Source organism: Echinops telfairi, unplaced genomic scaffold, assembly GCF_000313985.2.
Source record: "Echinops telfairi isolate 266 unplaced genomic scaffold, ASM31398v2 ScPeMD7_5927;HRSCAF=6808, whole genome shotgun sequence".
Taxonomy (NCBI): Eukaryota; Metazoa; Chordata; class Mammalia; order Afrosoricida; family Tenrecidae; genus Echinops; species Echinops telfairi.
The window spans coordinates 1353796-1378853 of record NW_022109827.1 but is presented as its reverse complement, the minus strand read 5'-3'; the positions used below and the strand labels follow the sequence as shown (position 1 = coordinate 1378853).

Below are 25058 nucleotides of genomic sequence, written 5' to 3'. Positions count from 1 at the left end.
GAAACAAACAAGTTATTCACACCCAAGACCATGTGTGGGTAAACCCAGAATTCCGAAACCTTTGGATCGTTTTTGACCACTGATAACTTACATGATGGCTTTTGCTAGACTATGCAAGGCAAATTATAGCCACTTTCATTTGTTTCTAGTGAATGCTAGTCAATAAAGGATATAAAAGCAAATAGTGTAATTAATAACATTCTTCAGTATGAAATCCAGCAAAGGATATTTTTAGTTAATCTAAGAAAAAAATGAATTTCTGCCTTTTCTTTTCACATTGTACAGTTATACGCTTTTTCTCCACAAAGGTTTGTTCTTTTCAGCTTTAAATAATGACTTTCTGAGTTATATATCAACAAAGCTGTTTTTTTAATATCTTAATAATTGAAATGAAAGGTGGACACAGCTTATCTTACTGGACCTGAACAAAACCCTGATAGCTAAGTATTTTCTTCCCGTTACACAGATAAGAAAACTAAGACTATTGAGGGTAAATGATTTTTGTTCAAGCGCTTACCGCTGGGAAGTACCAGAAATGCCCCCACTGATTGCGGTCAAGATTGCACCTAGCTTCAAAGGCCAGGTTTTACGTTTGTTTTAACTGAAATTTTCAATTGACAGTGCTAGGTTTTTCTTTTGTCCTTTTCTTTTGAGCGGTAGTTCTCATCAGTTTTACCCTTTCTTACGCATTTCTTCTAAGTCAGTGGTTCTCCAAGTATGGTCCCCAGACCAGAAGCATTGGGATCACCGGGGAGCTCATGAGAAATGCAAATTCCTCAACCCCACATAAATCTGCTCAATCCATTTCTGGGCACTGTGCCCAGCTCTGTGTGATATAACAAACTAATGCTGAGGAAAGGTTGAGAACCACTGCTGAAAGGTGAGGTTATAAAGACCATTTCTCCTTTGTATGTAAGAGATTACTGTGCTTCGTGCTCCCAAGTTTATCTGTGATCACAGAGAAACTGTTCATGGTTTGGCTCAGATATAATCTAACACTGCTTCCTTCCATTCATTTTCAGACAATATTGCTGTTGACATAGTTATTTTTTAAATGTTTCTGCTTTATAGATCTGGGAGATTTAAGTACAATACTAAAGGAAGCTTACCAGAGAGATAAGAAAAAGAAGAAATGTGTAAAGATGGCAACAGGGCATTATCACTAGGTAAAATTAGAAGTGTAATTTATCCAAGTGAGAGCAGCACAATGGTACAAGGCATGTCTGATTAACACTGCCAGCTACTGAGCCAGAATACTGTTCTATGACACTGTAGCTCACATGAAGGGCCAGAAGTGGGAACTAGAAGATATGTGTTTCTAACCGAGGAATACTGAATACATAGACCAGAAATATTTCTATCGTGTGATCTCATAAACACATTCACAGTTGCAAGTACATGCATAAATCTTTGACAAACTGAAACCCAGGCTGCCATACCCAACGTACCTACAAACTTTGGCTCAGAATTTTGACTGTAAATTGAATTTTACAGCGTATGACATTACTACATTCTGATAAAATCTTACCTTTGCTCCCTAAAAGTCATGAAGCTATACAATTGCCTGTGTAAATTAGATACAAAGCAAAAGCACCTATTTATTATTTAAATTGGGTGATTTAAATAGTTTTGAACCTACTTTCTATAAGCATATGCAACTCACTGCCCTCAAGTTGATTCCGACTCAGAGAGACCCTGTAGGGCAGGATGGAATTGCCCCTGTGGGTTTCCAAGGCTATAAATCTCTGGAGTAGAAACCCTCATCTTTCTCCCATGGAGGGGCTGGTGGTTTTGAACTGCTGACATGGTGGTTAGCCGCCCAATGCATAACCACTATGCCACCAGGGCTCCTAGTAAACACAAAAGCACACAGACACTTCAGAAACCTTGATGAAAAGCTAAATTCTGTCTTGAGTTTAGTAAGTGTTCATATGCCTCAGGATGAAACTTCCTAGGAGAACCCAAGGGTCAATTTTGGTAATTAATATCTCATAATAAACGATGGTCTATATTTATGTAGTATTTCACTCTATCAAAATGTTCAGGCATTTTAACATCATTTCCTTCCTTGGGAAAAAAAAAACCTACAAATAAGCAAGGCAAGTGATTTCCCATTAAGAAAACTAAGGCAAAGAGAGGCTACATGCCTAAGTGGGAAGCAAATCCATGGCTGAGCTGGGATCAAAAGCTAGTTTTCCCTCACTCTGCAGCAAGCCTACTCTCCTCAGACCACACTCTCTCCATATGTTCAGACCCTGCATCTTTTAAAATGCTGCATATCTAATGAATTCAATTCAGGGAGTGTGTAGGATGTCTCTGTTTGGGTCATTGATGACACTGGCCAGCACACATTTTGGTGCCTCAAAATGTTAGATTTGTTTCTGGGTTTATGTGACCTGCTGGTTCAAAAAACCACACCAGTTTTCACCTATCAGCTCTAGTTTTTGTGATCAGAACATATGCCATATACCCTTCTTTACTCTGCTTGCCCATGAAGTCATCAGGCTATTGTGATGTAGTGTTAGGGAGAGGAAGGGTGCCCTGACTTGACTTAAAGTACGTTGTGTTGTACCAAATAGTTCTGTCAAGTTATACTTCGCATGGTGTCCTTGTATCCAAAGATATCTGTGAACAGTGCAAATAACCTGAACTTGGGATTTTCTCCAGGTTTCATTTCACCTTTCCTAGGAACTAAATAGCAGGCAATTCCAATGTGTTATCTTAGAAAGGGCCCAGACATCAGTTACCGTACAGGAAAGATGGCTCCCCGAGGATGTAGTGTTTGAGTGCTAACCACAGGTCGGCTGTTTGAGCCCACCAGCTGCTCTGCACGAGGAAGATGAGACTCTGCTCCCATGAAGATGTGCAGCCTCAGCAACACACCGGAGACGTCCCATTCTGTCCCCCAGGGTTGCGATGCGTTGTCAGTGACTGGCTGGTAGTGAGCTTGGTACAACAAATAGAGGTTCATGTGTTCTGAAAGCCAAAACGGGGTTCAAACTCCTTTATTAAAATTAAAGTGTTCCAGTCTTGGTATAAGATGGTACAACTTCCCCACCTGTGCACAGAAACTCTGTTTTAAAAGTTAGAATTTTTTTAATGAAGACGCTTGCAGTCAACCTCATCTCTGAAACACTGAACATGACTTATCCATTGACTTCTATATAATTAAAATGTGTTCTGAAATGCTTACTGAATCATTTAAGGAAGAAAATTTTAGATCTTCAAATTATGGATGAAAATTGATACGAAGTCTTACATCTTCGACACTCTCAATTGCCCTCACACCTTTCATATAGGTGCCTTTTAACGTTTATGTTTTACTTTCCACTCTTCTCAAGCCGTGTTCTAGCTTTGCAGTGTCCCTCTGGCAGTCTCTGTATGTATTTCACAGCCTTCCAGACCCAACAGAAAAACTTGCTGCCATCAAATCTATTCTAACTCGTAGCAATCCTTTAGGACAGAGAAGAACTGCCCATTTGAGTTTCCAAATCTTTTAAAGGCTGCAGAGTGACTGATGGATTCAAACCACGGACCATAGGATTGACAGCTCAATAGGAAACCAACAAGCCACCATCGGTCCATACACAGCTTCCCTTGCAATTCCCATGACACCGAACTCTTTTCCAAATATTTCTTACCTTGTTTGTCTTATTCTATAATTCATGGGTGTGAATTCTTCTCCTCTTTAAAAGTAGGAATGATAAATTAGTAAGTGAGCAAAACGGCACAGCTGAAACTATAGAGGAACACCATAGCTAAGAAGCCAGAGCCATGGCAGTCTGTCCAATACAATTTTCTGAATCAGTGCCCCAAATAACCCCAGGAGCAGGCCTAAAACCAAGACAGCAAGGAAAAAAAATTGCTACTGGGCTATGTTATATTTACTGTTTTTAAGCACTTTGGAATGCTAACAGAGAAATGAGACATTCCTTTAATTAATCTCTACCCCTCTCTTGTCTTTCTAGGTACCACAGCTTTGTACTTGTTCCTGGTCATGCATCCTTCCATCCTTAGTAACTCCCCCAGCCCCAAAACCTTTGAGGAGGTACAGTTCTTTAATAGAAATAACTACCACAGGGGGATTGATTGGTAAGATGGGTTATTAGTATAAATCTAAAAGTATATGTACTGTACACAGAATAAAATTAGCACTAAGATTCATAAACATATGTGTATACCACAAATAAAACTGTCCTCTGTATCATGGTAAATCGAATGACTGTCACGAGCAATCACAGAAGGTGTTCCTAACAGGTGCTGCTCAGTTCTTAAGGGACTTTTTGACTCAAGAGTTCCATATGTGCTTTCAATTGGCATCCGTAATTTTTCCTTTCAGCTACAGATATGAAGCCAGAGAAATGCCTGATGGCCCAACCATTTCACTTCTCTCCATTTCCAGGAAAGTGCTTTCGTGTTTTCTTCTTGTGCACTTGGCATAAATGTGGCTCTAGCTCACACGTATAATGTTTCCTTTGTTGTTTTGGCCTAACAGGTTGTAAATGAATAAATAACTAGAGCCAGAATATGTGTCTCAGTCATGAGCAATAAAAGCTAAATAACTAATAAAAAGAAAATAAAAGCTAAAGACGATCATTGATATAAGAAATTTAATATTTCCCCTTTGAATTAAAAGTAGAAATACGCCAAACATCTGAGGGAAATTTAAAAAAATAAGTAAGTCCACTGCCATCAAGTCAATTTTGACTCAAGGTGACCCGATAGGACTTGGTAAAACTGCCCCTGTGGGTTTCCAAGACTGAAACTCTTTACAGGGGCAGAGAGCCTCATCTTTCTCCCCATACGTGCAAGTGGTGTTGAACTTCTGACCTTGAGGAATGCTAAAATGTCACATAACATAAAATATAGCAATATAATAGAAACAGATGGTTCAAACTATCATTTGAATTATAAAATGCCTTGAATCATAAAATCATTTAGCTGCCTTGCTACCTAAAGGATCATGTTGGGCAGGAAATGGCATAATACAGTGGAGTAGCTATTATAATTCTGAACTTACACTTTCCGTGTGTGTTATTATAAAGAATTGTTTACTAACGTGTCTTATCAGATTATATGATCTCAACTCTTTAAATGTCACCTCCCTCAAAGCTGATCAATGGAAAGGTGAATGGATTAAGCATCATTGGCCACCTGCTAGAATTCACATAATATTCCAGTTATCGTATTTCCAGTTTGACTCTTCTGTACAGTCATTGATATTGCTTAATCATGTAATGTCAAACAACAGCCAGGAGAATCATGAAACCATCCAGCATTCACAGCTGTTTGACCAACAACTCAACCATGTAGCTGTATAAGCCACAGAATGCCATAGTTTTGATGTAAGAACCACAGAGAGTGTTGAAAGCCTGCGTTGGAGGTGGACTCACAGTGGCCCTAGCCCACAGAGTAGACCAGCCCCTGTGGGCTTCAACTCTATGGGAGTCGAACGTCTGATGAAAAACAGGTCCAGAGGCGAACTCATAGTGACCCTCCAGGACAAGGTCGACCTGCCCCTGAGGGTGTCTGAGACTACCTCTGTCTGAGAATAGAAAACCTCATCTTTCTCCCTTGGAGCAGCCCGGGGTTTCAAATTTGCCATGTGGTCACCAGGAGTCAGAACTGACTTGATGGCAGCTGGTTTGAGTAGGAACCCAAACCCTACCTGCTATGCCCCCTGTGAGTCGGCGTCAGTGTGATGAGATTGAGCTTCAGTTTTTATTTGGAGTTGAAGGAGAATCCAATCCTTGGAGTCCCTGGATGAAGAATACTCACATGAATAACCTTTAAAGGTGGGGAAAGCCGACCATAGACCAGTGTGTACTGAAGTTCCTTCCCCTCAATTAGTTTTTGACAGTAGGTGGCATAAACAAGGAGAAAGCTAAAGAACAATTAAATCATTTAATCATAAACATCTCAAATACAAGTACGTTTGATTGACAGTGTGTGGTTATAAAAGGCAATTAACATGTATAACAAATGATAGTAACGGCAAATGCTATCCTGTGGGCAGAACTAAGCCATTTCGGTCAATGAAATCAAATGCACTCTGTCGTCAGCTAGCTGTGTCCCTCTATGAAGTGCCACAACCTCAGTAGTCCCTTTGGGCCATAACAGCAGAAGAGTGAAGACTTGAGTTTTTCAGAGGCCAAAGTCACCTCCAGAATTGGCCCAGGCCCAGGGGCTCATCTCGATGCATGGATCTGTTCTCCTTGGAGAATTGGGTATCAGGAGGGCGTGCATTAACCAATAGGAAGCCTGACCACAGGTTTTGGTAGTAAGCAAAAGAGGGCAATTAAAGTGAGATATGTTTCTCTTTGATACAATTGTCAAGATTTTTGATCAGAAGATTTGAGGTACAAAAATATTGTGTTTTAAAACATATATGAGCTTTATGCTTATGGTTAGGTTATATTTTTTTGGTCAATTATATGGGCATGCAATGGAAGGTTGGAATGGTGCATAGAGGACCATACAATTTTTATTTTTTTTTAGCATTTAGAACAACAATCATCTTAAGCCGACTTTTTGAAAAATCACTAAGAAATTTTCAGGAGCCATCCAAGCAATAAATAGATGTAGAATATTGTTTAGTAGCACTTCTTTCAATCTTTCTGGTTAAAAAGAAAAAGAAATGCTGAGTTGTGTCTCACAGAAATGGCAAAGCTTAAGTTTATACAGGAACTTTTTTTAGCCTCCTAATTCCTAAAATACTTTTGTTTTCTCTCCAATTCTTTGAATACTTGAGCGCATAGTCTCCAATTTTGGATATACTTGGGGGACGTTCCTGGACTACCCTGGAAATCTGATCCTCGAATCCTCTTAGTTACTGGTTATCCATCAACACTTTTGGTATCGCTACGTGCCAGTCAGTGGCCTAGAACAATGTGGGCATATGTATCGGCGAACAAAGACTGGACCCCGCCTTCTCCAGGACCCTCTGCCCCCCAAAAGAATCAAGAGGCTGTTAGCTCAAGGTCCAGAACTGTGTGAGGGGTTTTCCTAGACTTAAGCTCTCCCACGGACAGAGCACGGCAACTGCAAAGGGGGTGGGGAAATGTTCAGAAGGTGAAAATGATCGGATGCCAGCCCCTTCCCCTTCTTTGGGATTTCGGGTACCTTTTTCTGAACAAACATGCTTGCAACAAGACAAGCTTGCAAGACCACTAGACATTTGGGATAACCTAAAACCAAGGTGGACATCTGTATGAGCCACAGCCTGCGATGTGGCACTTTCTGTAATTAAGCTCCCCAAACAGAGAGTCGATCAAAATTTCCAGAAATTGTTGTGTCTCTCTTTCCCCACAAAAGGAAGCCAAAACAACACATTGTCAACAAGGCAATTTACAGAAAACATAAAACCATTTCTTTACTGCTCAGAGTCTCAAGACATCACTTTGTTGTATCAAGCAAACTTTGCAATATGTTAACAGCTGGAATCCTACCAGAAGCTTTATCGTGTGAGATAACTAAAAGAAAACCAACAGACTGTAAAAAGAAGTCAACACAGAAATGCTAACGACGCTTTTGTGCTGTAATTAGTGGACTACTGGTCATGGTGGCATACAGGCGTGGATGTTTGTGAATTGAAGGGGGGGCTGATGACCTAGGACATGAGCTCTTAGTAGGAAGTACAAAAGGTCTTGGAAAGTAAATGCATATGTTCTCTCTGCAAAGGCTCCTTTTCCTGGAGAAAGAGTCCCTTGGTGCATCTGAAACATTTACTACCATATGCTAAATGAGTTAGGGCTGACAATGGTTGTCCAGGTGGAACATTAAACAAAATCTGTGTCTCTTTCATTTCAGACTTTGAGCATCCAGGTTATTCTTGTGTTCACTCTGCTAATGTTTTAAATTCTCACCTCACTTAACGATAATTGGACTTGACCTTAGGAAATTTGATAGGATTCTCGGAAATATTTCTGCATTCTTAATTTTTTCTAATTATCATTCTAAAAGGGAAGTGAGTGGTTAGGAATGCGAAGAAAAATTAAGCAGCTAGACAATGTTTTCACCAGAGCTATTCTGCACTTCGAAAGCTTGATGGTTACCGATAACATCAGCACGTCCCATTGATGAAAATGGAAACTACTTGAGATGAAGTCCAGAATGTTTTGTCGGCCGCCTTTTAAGACACCTTTGAACTTAGCACGTCATCTGTCTTTATCAAATTTTCTTTGTGGTCGGCCATTGACAATTTCCACACCTAGATCCATTTGATATAATCAGGTCATTGTTCTTGTTTTGCCACTGTGTCTACATTCTTTGTTCTCTATCTCTCCTTTGCCCCTCATCATGTTAAGCAAAACAATCAAACAAAAGAGTATTTAGGAAAGCATCTTTAAAATACATATTAACATTCTGGAGACTTCTCTCTTAAATGCCTTAAAGAAAGAAGGTGTTGTTTAGAAATGAATGGGTGGGATACCTTTAACATCTTCACTCACCAGGACAAGATTGAAAACCACTCTTATTTTGAGAAAACTGTTCCTTTTCTAGGTATATGGATTTCTTCCCAATCCCGTCTAATGTCACCAGTGATTTTCTGTTTGAGAAGAGTGCCAATTACTTCCACTCAGAGGACGCTCCTAAAAGAGCTGCTTCTCTGGTCCCCAAAGCCAAGATCATCACCATCCTCATTGATCCATCAGACCGAGCATACTCCTGGTACCAGGTAAGGAAAATGCAGACAGAACCCAGCAGGTAGAAAGGCTTATATAAAAAGAGAATCGGAGAATAAAGGATGGCTTTTAGGCTATAACCACATCCCCAGCACTGTAACAGCTCAAAAGGTCTGTTAGCTGTTCAGGAACTACAGAAAAATGGATGAACTTGTCTTTGTTTCTATGGAGTATGTAATTGCGCTTTTTTCTCAGTGCAATGAAGAAAGTAAGCTAAAATATGATCAATAAAACTGTATGTGATCAATAAAACACATCAACATTCTTAAGGTAAAATATTGTAATAAATTGAAACCCTAGCTCTTTATCCAACACATGGGGCTACCATCATTATCTCAGTTTGACAGATCACGAGGCTGATCGATTCTCTAAAACAGTAGGGAACAAACTTATTTTCTCTAAGATCCAGATCACCGCTACTTTTAGGGTTTGTGCCATTCAGTCTCTGGGACAGCTCTGCGGCCGGAACAAGAAAGCAGCCTCAGACAATAGTATTCATGACTACGCGTGGCTGTGTTCCCATGAAACTTGATCTTCAAAAGCAGGCAGCAAACTGAGTTTGGAACGCAGGTGATCATTTTCCAACCCCGTTATTAGCTGCCATCAATCCGGTGACCTCATGCACATCAAAACAAAATGCTGTCCAGTTCCCCAGGATCCCCTGCAGATCAGAGCACTGGTAGGCACCAGAGCTACACTGTCTGCTTTTCAGAAGTAGATCACCAGACCTTTCTTCCCAGCCCTAAGGAAACTTCTTGGCATGTTCTAAATGAACTCCTGTAGCGCAATGATTAAGCGCTTGACTCTGCAGAAACCCACCAGCTACTCCGCTGAGAAAAGATCTAGCAGCCCACCAAGAGACAGCCTAGCAAACCCCATGAGGCAGTCTACTCAGCACTCGCTAGGGGTCAGAATCAGCAAAACGATAAAAACTGAAGAAACAACGTAATGACAAAGCTAAGTAAGTACCTGAATGCAAAAAAAAGATGATCTAATTTATAAACCCTTACCAGATTCATAATAAAAAAATTCCCAAATCAAGATATATTTTTAAAAGCTAAATATAAGAATCCTTCATCCGCCTCTTTCTTAAACATTCGTGGGCACTATGCTTTTGATTAGAAAGTATTATGGAGACAAGAATTGTGAAAGAATTTAGGAGCCCTGGTAGTATAGTAGATTACAATTTAGGCTACTGATGCAAGGTCAGCAGTTCGAAACTACCAGCTGCTCCACAGGAGAAAGATTAGACTTTCTACTCCTATCAAGATTTACAATCTCAGAAACCTGAAGGGGCAATTGTACCCTGTCCTATAGGGTCACTATGAATCAGAAGTGACTCGATGGTAGTGAGTTAAGTAAGTAACTTGACACCATTAAAAATAATGCCAAATTAAAAAAAAACAATTCTGTATCCATGATGTTTCTTATTACTAAATGGAAAATCTCAACTAAAAGTGGCCAAATGAAAGCATCACCAAAGTGGAGTAGGCGGTTGTAATCGCTCAGACCCTTCATTATTAGTATTGTAATATCAAACCTGTGTTTGATTACAAACGCGCATGTGTTCATCCATTCATTAAATCTTTGTAATGCTACCCACTCACCCTGGGTGCTACACATTGTCAGCAAGCTGAGTCATTCACAAAAAGATCTGCAGCTTGAATTCACCCAGAGATATCTTGTAAGAAAGGCATGGAGCTTGACTTCTGAAAGACCAGCCACGGGGAGAGCCTATGGACCTCAGTTCTACTCTATGCATGGGGGCCCCATGCATTGAAAAGGACTTAGTGGTAACTGGGTTTTGATGTGCAAAGTACTGTTGGAAGATAAATTCGGGTGCTTCTTTCAAATGCGGATGCTACTTTGGGGGAAATATGTATAAACAGCCAGCATGCAAGTTGAGTAGGGATCACTGACCCGTGAGATACAGACTCTGTTACGGGAGTTCCAAGTGATAGCGTCCCTCTGATAATGCCTACCGGAAAAGTCCCGTCTGTTCACTGACTGCCCCAGGGAAGCCCACCTACCGGAGGAGCCAGCAGTTTCCTTCAAGGAAAGAAGCAGCGACAGGATTATCATAAGATGTGTAAGGGAAGAAATGTCGGCAAGATTAAAATGAATGGGATGTTCTGAGAGGCACAAAGCAGGGCTCGGTGGAAAGGGGTTATCAGCAGGCCAGGAATGAAAAGTCGATGATGGGCCCTATTTCCTAGAAAACTCTCAAGTTAAGATAAAATACAGAATGTTGGGTCCCTAAGCCCCTTATCAGATACTTCGCACCTGGTTGGAAATTACTACTGCTTCTTTGTTAGAGAGGTCCTTGTGGCTAAGATCCTTCAGGCAAAAGTGGGATGCTATGTTTTCACTGATACTATTTCCATCAACCAAGTCCCTGTGCACCTTTGATTCTAGTGTCAGGTCTCCCAGCCCTGAGTCCTTCTCTTATTGACCAGAAGCAGTTTTGCAGGTCTACAAGGGGAGGAAGAAACTGTCAGGGACCCCTTCACGAGGCACATGGAATCGTAAATAGACATATCGATAATAATCTGCATCATAGGAAGTGGAGACACCTTGAGAAGCTAAAATTCATTAAAACTCACAATGCCCTGAGAATCATTCATGCCAAACTACTTGATCCGTGTTTTTTAAAAAAAAAAAAAATCCACAGCAATTGCAAATTGACTGATTTGATTTCGAACCTTTCACTTCTTTCCACCAGGTATCTGGAGGAAAGAAAAATAAGCCTTAATTGACTCAAAGAGAAAGAAGAAAATTGAAACTTGGCAACCACTTAGCTCCTGAAAAATTGAGAATTTAGTGAGACAGGAAGTCTCAAAGCTGCAAGCTAACAAAACGTCCTCAATATTGCGAATAAATGACTCTGCGGTGGCAAAATGCAAGCCTTAACAAATTCCAGTCGAGTTTGTAGTACGCTAATTTGAACCCCAATTGCAGCCGACATGCTATTCAACTAGATGAGGGCAAACATTCACAAGTCCACCAGTAAGCCTGAATATTTATAGGTCAATTTAAGGAAAAGGTGATTTCCTCAAACCCATGGGCCTGAGCCTGGGCCATTAGGAAACACTTTCCTATTTTGATTACCGCTTTCTGCATTTTCTGCACAATAAATGATTCTGACTCACCACAAAGGTTACCATTAGATAAGATAATATTGGCTTTTAGATGCTAGGTAATATATGATAAAAGCTGTGAATTTCAGATAATGTGCATGTCAGAGTTTCCAGTAGTTTCTCCATTTAAATTAGCCACTAGAGCTTTTCTAATCTAAACCACATTCCCGGATGGAGCACGACTGTTTGGCACTCCAATAGAGTGTTGTGCACCATGGATAGTCACCAGACTTGATAAATGGCCAACTTACAGGCTGAAAGGGGGACATTAATGGAGGTTCAAAAGTTTACTTCCAGAGTAAAATATGTACACTAAGGAAATGGCTCCAAAAAGTTAGCTAAAACATCCTATTTATGAGATTTCAGCATCTACAAAATAAGTTCTCAAAAATCTTCTCTCAGCAGTGTCATAACTTCCGATCCTGATGCTCGGAGCAAGCCAGCTCATCCTTTATTAATTGCCAAACAAGGAAATCTCCAGCAGCGAGGTGTCCTTTCTTGAGCTTGGAGACTTGTCACCAGGAATGATTTTTAATTATTTATGCCTGTGGTTCCAGTTCGTGTAACGATCCACCCTTTCGTCGTAGCATCAGCGATCGCATGAAGACCCTGCGGCTCTGAAGTTTAGCTTCTACGAAGTCATCTCAGCGGGAGCCCACGCCCCCTCCGAGCTGAGAGCCTTGCAGAAGAGATGTTTGGTCCCCGGGTGGTACGCCAGCCACCTCGAGAGATGGCTTGTTTATTTCCCTCCCTTCCAGGTATGCGCAATAAGCATGTACACCATGTTACAATCTCATTTGGTTGATGACTGCCTCGGGGAGAGAGGACATTTTCACTCAGTGAAACATTACAGGCTTTTACTCTTGATTTGTAAATAATGAGACTGTGGCAAAGACTAGCAGATAAGCAGAGGTAGCGAGCTGTTCCACTTTCTTTTCTAAGTGTATTTCAGGATGATTCTCCTTGCTTTGTTTTCTAGCCTATATTTCCTGGTTGTCAAATGCTTCTGAGCCTTGATTCTTATTCTGGAAAGAAGAAAGTCTCAGACCCTCTTAACCAAACAAGACAAGTCTTACTTGGCTTAATCCAGTAGCATTATTTTCCTTTTAAGGAGCCCTGGTGGCGTGGTGGGTTAGGCACTGGGCTGCTAATTTCAAGGTCAACAGTTCAAAACCACCAGCTACTTAGAGGGAAACCTAAGATGATGCTTTCTACTCCCATAAGGTTTTAGGTGTCTTGGAAACCCACAAGGGCAGTTCCACTCTGTCAGAATCTACTGGAAGGCAGTTAGCTTTATTTTTCTCTGGAGCCATCACATTCCATGTTTCATAAGTTCTGTGTTTTCTCATGACTTCCTTCTTCTTCCGATTGGTGTGGCATCAACCTAGATTATAAAGCTCGCTCCAGCGGTGGATTGCATGAGCCGTCCAATCACACCAGACTCTCTAGACCTGTGGTTCTCCACCTTCCTTGTGCTGCAACCCTTTCATACAGCTCATGTTGTGGTGAAACCGCCCCCACAACCATAAAATTATGTTCGTTGCTACTTCCTTCATTGTCATTTTGCTACTATTATGAATTGGGCGACCCCTGTGAAAGGGTTGTTCGACCCCCAAGGGGTCATGACCCACAGGTTGAGAACCGCTGCTCTAGACCCACACGGTTGAAGATGATAACCACTAAGCACATACCCACTTTCATCATAGTGACCTCATAAAGGCTTTGCAAGGCTGTCAATCTCTTAGAGAATAAACAGACTCATCTTTCTCCCACAACGTGACAGTGGGGTTTGAACTGCCCACCTCCTAGTGACAATTCATACCCAAAAGTGACACCGGGGTCCTAGTAACCACCTAAGGGGCATTCTTTTCTATTATTATTATTACTTATAAATGGAATTGTAAATTCCAGTTGTCACATTAGTCACATTTCAAATGTTCGACAGCCACATAGCAGACAGCCCAAGTGTCGACCGTGACTGTCCTTGCCGCCTAGACAGTGCTGCTGCACACTAAATGGACGTCTGTCCTCACTAAGAGACGGGGCAGGTACACTGTCACCTTTCTGACTCACCACCAGTGTGCCCCGTCATCTCTTCTTGCTGGATCGACTCCTCTCCCTCAGCAGAGGGAGTAACAAGGAAATACTTCTCCCTCGTCCACTGAGAAAAGTCTGCCCTCACTCAGATTCTCTACCTGCCTCTCCAAACAGATCATCCAGGTCCCTCTGAAAGGTTTGCAGAGCCACTCCTGAAGGCACTATGACGCATGGCCTGTCCTCCATCTCACGACACCTGGACCTAGGTCACACTTCCTTCCTTTCTGCTGTATTCCATTCCTGCTTGAATGGTGGCATCTTTATTCACGGGTGATTTCCATTTGTGATTTTTATTTTTTTGCTTTGGCCATTTTTAGACAATGTGACAGAGGTATCATTTCCATAATATAATGCTCGGTCACTTTGAGAGTTTGAGTTGTAAATGTATACACTTGTGCAGGCACTTCCCCAACCCGGTGTTCACCACCCGTCACCCCATAAGTCCTCTCAAATACTTAACTTCTCAAATCCTGTCAACTTCTCAAAGAAGCAGAACAAACAGAAATTCAGTTCTTCCCTGGGGCATCTGCCTCAAAGTTAAACAGGTTGCTGTTCATGAACCGGTAAGTACCTCCTGAAACGCTTTTCTTTCTAGAACGCTCAGAGATAAATCAATATTTACTTCAGGAATTTCAGGTTCTTTGCCCGACATCACTAAGACTGATTATTTCCTTGATAGAAAGCAAATCTAGGTGCCAAATCCTTCTTTGCTAGCTCTGAAAGGGATGTCAGAATTACATTTAAGGTCATGGCTTCATTCAAATCTTTATTTTACCTCTAAAACCAACCCTAGCTTCTAATGACTTCTGTAAAGACATAGAAGAAAATGAAGAATGAGTTTAAAATGGGATGGGACATTAGCAGGCGGTCACCTTTTCTGCTTCCTGCTACTTTTTGTTGTTTTTGCTAGCTGGTACTGTGGCAGCCCTCCACACGATGGACGGTAGTGCCCAGTCGCTCACCAGCCTCATGATTGGCTGGGGGTTGAACAACTGTGGTGAAGAGGGGTTTCACTGGCTGATATGCTGACGTGCCTTCTTAATCTCATGGAGACTGAGACTCCATCCTCATGACAGATGTTTCATTCCATTGGTGATTTTCCTAGTCACATTTCTAAGCTCCCCTGGTCCCTTTCAAATTACTTTTTGTTTTCATGGTTATCGCAGTACCTCGCAGGTCACAAAACAGGGGTTCATTTAATTAAGTGAGGAGGACTGGTTAAGACTAACAGCAATGCATATAAAATCCCCTCCGGACCCCGTGTCTCTCATTGTGTAATTTAGACTACAGAAAATTTTCATTGTGCAGTTAACGTGCACTGTCTTATCTTCCCCCCTTTGGTACTTTAGTTGCTAATTATCGATGGGCAGCAGCTAAGGACTGACCCAGCTCCAGTGATGGAGGAAGTACAGAAGTTTCTGGGAGTGTCTCCTCATTATAATTACTCTGAAGCTTTAACGTAAGTTCATTTTTCAAATAATTGATCCAAGTTTCAACAGAGAACTGAAGTATTGCTGTCGTAGTTTTATGATACCGTTGGCAAGCTATTTGTATTCCTGTTTTGCTCGGTGCCACTGAGTTGCTATTTGACCCCTTTCTCCCTGTGTGAGAGGATATAATGGCCCTCTTGGGTTTTCTACCATGTAATATTTAGAGTCTGATTTCTAGGTCTTCCCCCCATGTAGCCAGCCAGAGGGGCCAAACCACTGACATGTCTAGTAACAGCGCTTACCTGCTGCACTATCTGGGATCCTACCTGGTTCTTCACATACTACTTATTTTCAAGTCTGACGCTGGCACTTGGGGAAGAATGTTTCAGTGGTATGACAAAGAAATATGATAAATACTCTGCTGATTCCTAACTCTGCTCTGGGGCCATTTCCTGACCAGGTGACACAGATTTTCATGGCAGGTAATTATGTGGAAAAAAACATTGGTAAATCTTAAATCCAACAGCTAACCCTAAAAAAGACTACCTGAAATATATAAATGGATCATCTACCGAAAAAAAGGAGAATAAAGCCTCTTTAAGTGTAATAACTATTCCGGTGGTTTACAAATCTATTCCTTTCTCCACTGTGCAATTTCCAGAAATAACATCATATAATAAGAAGTTACCCCACCGGCAATTAGCTAGGTAAACACAACTGTGCTGTAATGATCTCACTTACTCTTCAGAGGTCTCGGCGTGACAGGTCCTCTGATTTTCTTACATACTTAACTAGACCAGAACCAAAGCTAGGCTGAGAGGAGAGGCCCAGGACTCCTCTCAGGGACGGTCATTTGTTAAGTGGAAGCTCTCACTTCTATCCCGGGTGCCTCTCCTGCCTCACCGTAGTCTTGGCATTGGAATCCATTTCATATTTTAAATAAGACCTTCCCTTTTTTGTCCATTTATAATACTTGATCATCAGATTTTTTAGGGTCATGTTTGTATCTCTGGGGGTGTACCTGAACCAACAGGCCGTTACTGAGTTAGATGGGCCATGAATCTGACTCAATACTTACTTTATGATTTTAGACTTACAGACTGAGCTGGAGAGGGGGTGAGTACACTATAGGGTTTGTCCATGGGATTTCTCAGTAGGGAACTCAATTCTGTAGACGGTGGACTCTCCAGCCTCGATACAGTGAGTGGGCAGCAGGTTTCCTTTCCCTCTCAGCCCCCCTTGCTGAAAGATTGTACAAGATTGGCAAGGTCACATCAAACAGTGTGCTGTGTCTTATGCAAATCAGGGATGGAGATGTGTACGTGTGACAGAGACATTGCGCTCCGAAGGACGAAACTGAAGTTGGAAGCTTCTACCCTGAGAGTGCTTTCCTGTGTTGTCTCTGTGAACTCTTCACTCAGAGTACAGTGAGAGCGAATTCAAGTGCCGAGACAGACACTAGTCTTAGGTTTCTAACATTCAGCTTGACCTCGCAGACAGCTGGGTGATTTGAGCTTGCATTTAGAAATTCAAGTCCACTTTCTGATATATAGATATAGATATATAAAAGCTTCTTTAGCGGGGCATGGGGATGGGGCATTTCTTTTCTAAAGTGTTTTCTATCACTACTGGCTTATCATTGGGTCTTTTTTTTTTAATACAGTGTATAGCCACGCATTGTCTGTCAGAAGAAAGAAGTGGCGTGCTCCATACAGACATGATCTTGTTTTTAGCTTCATGGCATGGTCCTTAGCTTACATGCTGTGTATTTGTCCCGTCTGCCTCCTACTCAGCAGCAAGCTTTTTATTCATCCCCACTGCTAAGGGAAAGCAGCGTTAACCTTAACAGAAGTAATATCAGAGCAATGTGCTGTATACAAAGCACTGTGGGTCACTTGGCCCCTGAGAGGTGTCTGGTTAAAGTGACCCATTATATGATTCCCTGTCCCAGTTGGGGGCTCAGTGGGTGAAGTAGCAAGATAAGATAGGTGTAGGCTCTGAAGCCATCATTCCTAGTCTAACAGAGTTGCCCAAGCCCTCACCCTGCTGATAGAGATAGTGCCCTTCCACTGTTTCTTTTTCTATTTCCTTGTCAGTCATCAGTGGGCCTGACATACCTTGTAAAAGCCGGCAGCGCACTTGTAGAAGATTTGACAGGTTCGTGTCATTGTCTTAAGTCTCCAGTGTTCCACCTGGACCCTGTGCCCTTTGTGGTCATTTGTCTGAATCCTGCTCTCATGGTTGAGTCCCTTTTGGTGGAGTAACTTTTTAGATAACTGCTACTTTGAAATGTTGGGAAGGCCAGGACTGCAGAAATACAGAAGTGTGTGCTAGAACTGCCATCTATACCGAGTGGCAAGAGATTGTTTTTCCTGCCAGTAATCATGAAGACTCTCTCTTGTGTACAAAAATTAAAAAGTAATTAATTTTAAACCTTCTAAGAATATATCTGAAATACAAACAGATAGGAATTCTTTTTTCCCCCCCGAACCATACCATCCCAAGGTTCAATCCTATCAAGGAGTGTTGTGCAATAGCTGCCACAATCAGTTTCAAACATTTTCCTCCTTCTTGAACTCCTTGGTATCAGATCTCCCTGCCCCTCCTCCCCCAGCCACACCCCCCTCCCCCGCCCCAAGGAACCATTATTCTAGTTACGGCCCCTATAGATTCACCTGTCCTGGGTTTCACATACTGAAAACACATCGCAGAGTCAAGAAGGCTACCAACAATGACAACATACAACAGAGACAAGCCCTAATCTGATAAAAATATAGAAAATATTAAAAACCAGATCAAGCACAGTGTGTCAAGTAACACGATTGTAACTGTTCAAGTCAGATGTAGCATTTTTATCTACTACAGTCCTCTCTCCAGTACGCTCTGTCTGCTAGCCAGGTTATTTCCATCCCTCAATTATAGTTAGTGGGAAATCAGCAGAGACTTATTCCCTATGTAGATCCTGCAAATGTATTTCTGGCTTCCACTATCATCCATAGCCTTGTGCAAACCAGAATCTCACAATTTAAGCTCTGATACTACTCCCTCTTTCAGATTTGGATTATATAGTTTAAAATTCATGGATCATGGATGTTGGTGTGTGAATATTTGGATTATATAGTTTAAAATTCATGGATCATGGATGTTGGTGTGTGAATTAGACCCAATTGACTAGAGAAATAAATCCAGAGACACTCATATATGTATAAGAGAGAACTGTATATCAAAAAGTAGTTATATGTCAAGAAAACATCCCATCCCAGTCCAACTCAAGCTCTTAAGTCCAAATATAGTCCATAACTCCCTCTTCAGGCTCAAGCAGTCACACGCAATGATGCAGAATGCAGGCAGATCACAAGCCAGTGGGAGCGACATCCTGTGGATCCAATGTCAGTGGAAATTTAGCAGGGCTCCAGCAGCTCTTGGGCTGGCCAGCAAACAGGAAAGTGAAGGCAGAGAAAATTAGCGTAGGTTCCCTGGGCCCTCCTATGAGAAGACCATGCCCACAAGGAGACGTCATCAGGGTGTGAACTTATTGACAAGTTGGAAACCACCCCTACACTTTTACATATTTTCAAGTTAACATAAAATTATGTAACTACCACCGTGTGCTTCTTCCATGTGGCGTTAGTTGGCTTTTCACTTAGATTTCTGCTTGTTTGAAAACAGCCTTTAAGACCCCAGATGCTATTCTTTCTAATAGGCACCACCTAATTTCTTCACCACACTTTGCAGATAGGAGTTTTTAACTAGTTACATAAATCCAGTGTTTTTCAGACAGTAGGATGAATGAATTAAATTAGATCCATACAAAGGTTTTACTATACAATGTGAGTATGAAAGAGTTCTCAAATTTAAGAAATCGATAAGCCACTTATCTTCGGTGTTGCAAATTCCACATAGAAATTACTTTTTAACAAAAATAATAGTAAGTTTCCATTTCCAAGTGTTATTTATTATTTGCACAATCACTAAAGAAAATGTTCAAGACCTCCATATTTCATAGTCACTATATAATCTATGATGACCTTGAAAATGACTTACTGATGTTATCATTAGAGAGTGGCTACAGTATTGAACTCAAACAGAGCAGTGATTATGCAGATAGCACAAGACCAGAGAGCATTGTATTCTATAGCATGAGGGACTTCATGAAAAAAATAGAATGAAAAGATAATGGAAATTTTTTTTCCTGTATACCAGGCCTCTATGAGTTGAAGCTAACTCAACAGCACATAACAGCAAAGTCATCAGGATTTGGAGATATGTAAACTTGGTTGAAGAGAGAGAGCGGTTGGTGTAAGATATGAAAAGAAATAACTGATAATGTATCAAGGAGTCATGAGAGTGGGAGGGGGGAGGGAGGGAGGAAAAAAGAGGAGCTGATATCAAGGGCTCAAAATAGAAAGTAAATGTTTAGAAAATGATGATGGAAACAGATGTACAAATATGCTTGATACAATTGATAATATGGATTGTTATAAGAGCTGTAAGAGGCCCCAATCAAATGATTTTTTTTAAAGGTTGTGAGATATGTAATAGGGTAAGTATAATTTTCTTAGTGAGTTTGAATCTGATTTGACATAAACAGTGTAATCTTCAAACTACATAAATTGGCATATTGCTTTTCTATTTCAACATAGCCAAAATGTCTAAATTGTAAATAGCCTTAATATAATGGAATTGCTGCAGTTTTCATATTACCTGTAATATAGTTTTAAAGCCAACTGATCATTGCACAAAAAGGTAGGAAAAAATAATGCTTAGCAAAGAATGGTGATTTACAAAAACTTTAAAACTTTAGTTTTATCATGAAATGCCGCCTTTAGAACTGTACTTAGCCATCAATGACCATGATACATATCTTCACACTTAGAAATATTAGTGAATTAAATATCTGAATGTGGTATTTTTATCTTTCAGTAAATGAGCCTGTTTTAAATAAATGAAACCAGACTAGTGACATAAAATTTTTAATAATAACTGACACTGAAGTGTCTGTAAATGGACAATGAGTGCTTCAAAGCCAGGGATTGACCGTTGTTGCGTTGAGTTTGGGTCTGCTCGGGGTGTTTTGTGGAGGAGGGTTGGCTAATTCATAAAGATCTGACACTGCTTCACAACTCAGAAGGACGTCAATTGTTTTAATATCACTCCCCTGAGAAACCAAATTTAAATTTCCCAGGAATTCATTCCCAACCCACATGAGAAGAGCTTGTGTCGAAATGTGCCACATTAGAACATTTTCATCAGCAAAAATTAGTACTACATAGCCATAGTAGTCACAACCGTGAGTTTCTGGTAAAATAGACACATTTTAATTAACTGTGTGATTAGCAAGTGATTAACATATACTACCAGTGCGGTTTAAAGTTCATTTAGCTCATGCTACAAATATGTATTCTAAAGGAAACATTGGAAAACAGACTGGGGGAAAATCAAACAAACAACAATAACTAACACACACATACAAAGAGCAGACAAACCCAGCAACGGGAGAGAATCGAGAAGGCTGAAGTAAGTGCATCCACCGACGACGGACAGCTGGTCTTTGACAAAGGGCCAAAATGCATAACATGAGGGGATAGTGTAGCAAACAGTACTGAAAAAAATAGGGTGTCCACTTGCAGAAACATGAAACAGGACAGATAAATCCCATGGCACACGTGGATGAACTCAAGATGGATTAAAGACCTAAATGTCAAGCCTACAACGATGAAGATCATACATGAAAATAAAATGACCAGCTCTACGTCTCTACGATGGGCATACATGCACTGTCAGACATGACTGAATGCACACGACCCGCAGAGGGCAGACTACGTAATGGGATCTCTTAAAAATGAGTCGCTTACGTGCATCAAAAGATTTCACAATTTCACAAACAGAGAGCCCATAAAATGGAGGTGTGGGGGGTGGGGGTGGGCGCAGATTTGGCAATGATTTATCAGTCAAGGGACTAAGCTCTAAAATGTACTAGAAAATTGCAACATGTCAACAAGGAAAAAACGACAAATAATACACATTTTTCTTGAGATGGGCAGAAGACGTGAACAGATGCTTCACCAAAGGAAACAGTCACACAGCCAACAAACTTATGAAAAAATAGTTGTGATCATCATTCATTAAAGTGTTGCAAATCAAAACAAGATATTATCTCACCTCAGCATTAATGTTGTACTGGTCAGTTTAGACCAGCAGTTCTCAACCTGTGGGTCACGACCCCTTTGGAGGTCAAACGACTCTTTCCCAGGGGTTGCCCGATTCATAACAGTAGCAAAATTACAGTGATGAAGTAGCAATGAAAATAATTTTATGGTTGGGGGTCACCACAACATGAGGAACTGTATTAAAGGGTCGCGGCATTAGGAAGGTTGAGAACTACTGGTTTAGGCCCGCAGCAACCTTATGCACAACAGAATGAAAACACTGCCAGGTCCTGCATTAACCTCACAATTGTACCTAAGCCTGAGCCCATTGTTGTAGCCACAGAGTTAATCCACCTCCTTGGGGGCCTTCCTCTTTGTCACTTCCCCTCTACCTTACCAAACATGATGTCCTTCTCTAGGGGCTGGTCTGCCCTGGCAATATAGCCAAAATACGTGAGATAGTCTCACCGTCCTTTCCTCTGAGAAGCACTCTGGCCATTCTCCTTCAAAGATAGAGCCGTTTGTCCTTTTAGCAGTCCATGGTACTTTCAATATTCATCCCCAGCACCACAATTCAGATGCATTCATTGTTCTTTGCTCTTCTTTCTGTATTATCCAACTTTCAAATACATATGAGCATTAATAGCAAAGATAAAAAGAAAAAGAACAGAAAACAACAAGTGTTGGAGAAAATGGAATCCTCATACACAGCTGATAGGACTGTAAAGTGGTATTAAATACTAGTATGGCACTTCCTTAAGAGTTAAAAATAAAAATAGCATATGGCCCAGAAATCCCTCTACTTCTTATATATCCTAGAGAAATAGGAGCTGAGCTACGGTACGAATAGTTATGACACACCCATGTTCATCACAGCATTATTCACCACGGCAAAAAGAGCAAAACAACCCAAATGTCCATCAATGGAAGACTAGATAAACACACAATGGAATATTGCAAAATTTTATAACAATGACGAATCTGCAACATCCTTCATATCATGTATGAACCTGGAGAACATTACTCTTCGTGAGATTAGTTCATCACAAAAGCACAACTATTGTATGAGACCACTGTCATAAAAAGTCAAGAAAAGGTTTCCAGACTGAAAGAAATGTCTCTGATGGGTACCAGGAACGAGGGGGTCAAGGGAGGGGAAGTCACTAGCTAGAGCGTAGACACATGTTAACTTGGGTGGAGGGGAAGAGAAATACAACCGAGGGAGATTGACAAAAAACAGTGGGGTCAGGGGAGGACACTGAAAGGCTTGTAAGCGTTAACTGTAACAGAAGTAATGCTGTTATATACACAGTTTTGTAACAATAATGATCTGGGAGCAAATACATAGATAGATGTGCAGGCTGAACAGTATACCCACAAATATGTTTATAGGTTGACAAACGATGCTTGTATGTAGGTATTTTACCTTTGCTGCAAATATATCCATGAATCTAGTGGAGCATACAAAGGTCAAAGTGATGAAACTCTTTTGACCTTGAGGGAATGAGTTACTGGGCTTATGGATGCTGAACCGTTGTCTCAGGGGACACAAAGGCAATTGACAGACCACAGTCCACAAAAATAATGTTCTACCCTCTACCTTGGTGAGTAGTGATGAGGGTCTTCAAAGCTTGAGAACAGCTATTCGTGAAGAAAACTGAAGACTCATAGAAGCAGTCCAACGAAATCATGGACCACGTGGCATCAGGCTCTGAAGCCATAAGACCAGTACCAAGTGCTCTGAATGAGGTCACAGTAGAAGGTCGTACACAGAGTGGAAGTCAATTGTAGAACTTAACTCATAACCATAAAAGTTCCCAGGCTTACTGGTAAAATAGAATTATGGCTTTAGTCACCCTTCAGGTCTAGCAATGAACTCATCACCCTGGCTCAGTTTTCAACCAAACCATAGATAGGCTTATAAGGGAAACAATAACACTGCTGAACTAGGCATAACTTAGAATAATCAAACACATGATATGGAAAAGGGTAGCCTGTACCAGAGGGTAAAGTTCAGAAGGATCAGGGAAGAGAGAGGAATTTAAACAGGAAACACATGAACCTGGAATAAGTGATGTTACATTGTGGAGACTGAAAAAATGATGAGGTGAAACAAAATACGTATGATTTGTTGAATGGATAAACTGATCTATTCTGTAAACCTTCACCAAATTCACAGTGAAAGGGTTTTTTTGTTTGTTTGTTTTTTAAAGTATTAATTCTGTGGATGGCCTTTAAAGCATATCTAGGAATAAGAAAGGAAATGGAAGAAAACAATCTCTTCTAATTTCTTTTTTTTCTCTTCTAATTTCTTATAATAAATTTGTTTTTACAAGTGGTTATGACATTTCAAAATCAGTAAACATTTATCTGTTCTGAGTATTTTGCATATATGGCCTCAAAATAGACTATGAAGTAGATAATATTAGCTCTTTTTTTCAGATGAAAAAAACTAGGACAGAAAAAATTAAGCCAAAAGTCATATGGAAAGTAAATTGAGGATCCAGGATTGAAATACAATCAGCATAATTCTAGAATGTACATTGCCAGACTCTAAATTGACACAAGATATTAGAACCAGAGAAAAGCATTATTATAATGTTTCACTAATAAATAGTATTTCAACTGGAGGTGCTTTCTTAAAAAAAAATTTGAAACTGGAAAGGAGCTTTTCAAATTGACTTGGGCTTTATTTGTTAATTAAAAATAAATTATCTCCTATCACATGAATATCACTTTGCAAGCTGGCAATAATAAATTATTGTCTTTGAGTCTCTCCCACTCGTGGAAGTAGAGAGGAATGTTACTATAGTGTTTCCTTGGGTATAATCTTTACAAAAGCAAATGGCTAAGCTCTTCTTCCACGGCCCTACTGGGGGGAGAGGCAAATGTTAGTATCATTACATACCCATCCAAATGGCTGTTATCCAAAAGACAGACAATATTCACTGTTGGCAAGAATGGGGCAAAATTGGAACTCCTGCATTGCAAACGGGAAGGTTAAAGGTACAAACACTTTGGAAAGCAGTTGGTAAGGGTCTTAAAAGTTAATAGAAGCTTACCATACAACCTAGGTCTGCCCTTAGGAGTGCACCCCAAGAATAATGACGGGTGGGTCCATCAAGTGAATGTTCACAATCCCGTTACCAAAGACCGGATGTCATCCAAATGTCTATCAACCGGTGAAAGGATCAGCACAATGTGTCATCCCCTTAAAGGAGACACTCCAGCAACAACAAAGAAATGGACTGTGAAAACAAAAAAGCAGACGAGTGGGCAACAGAGGTGAGGGTCACACCTGGAATTGCCAGGCCTGGGCTTGAGAGAATTTTCAGAGTCATGAAAATGTTTAAAACTAGAATTCTGCTGATAATTGTACCCGATCCCCTGCTAGCTAGTTGATTCTGGGTGATAGAGACCCTATAGGGGCTTTCCAAAGCTGTAAATCTTTATGGGAGCAGACAGCCTCATCTTTCTCCCTCAGAACAGCTGGTGAAGGGAGAGAAGGAGGGAGGGAGGGAGGGAGGAAGGAAGGAAGGAAGGAAGGAAGGAAGGAAGGAA

The 25058-nt window shown here is 40.8% G+C and overlaps 1 protein-coding gene across 1 annotated transcript in view; it reads left to right on the top strand.

Moving 5' to 3' along the window:
- NDST3 (N-deacetylase and N-sulfotransferase 3) overlaps positions 1-25058 on the top strand; it is a 135094-nt gene that overhangs the window by 92996 nt on the left and 17040 nt on the right. The window contains exons 7-10 of the mRNA XM_045295843.1: positions 3969-4092; positions 8503-8677; positions 12409-12579; positions 15268-15377. Of these exons, the coding sequence (XP_045151778.1) occupies positions 3969-4092; positions 8503-8677; positions 12409-12579; positions 15268-15377 (580 nt within the window). The remainder of the gene's footprint in view (positions 1-3968; positions 4093-8502; positions 8678-12408; positions 12580-15267; positions 15378-25058) is intronic.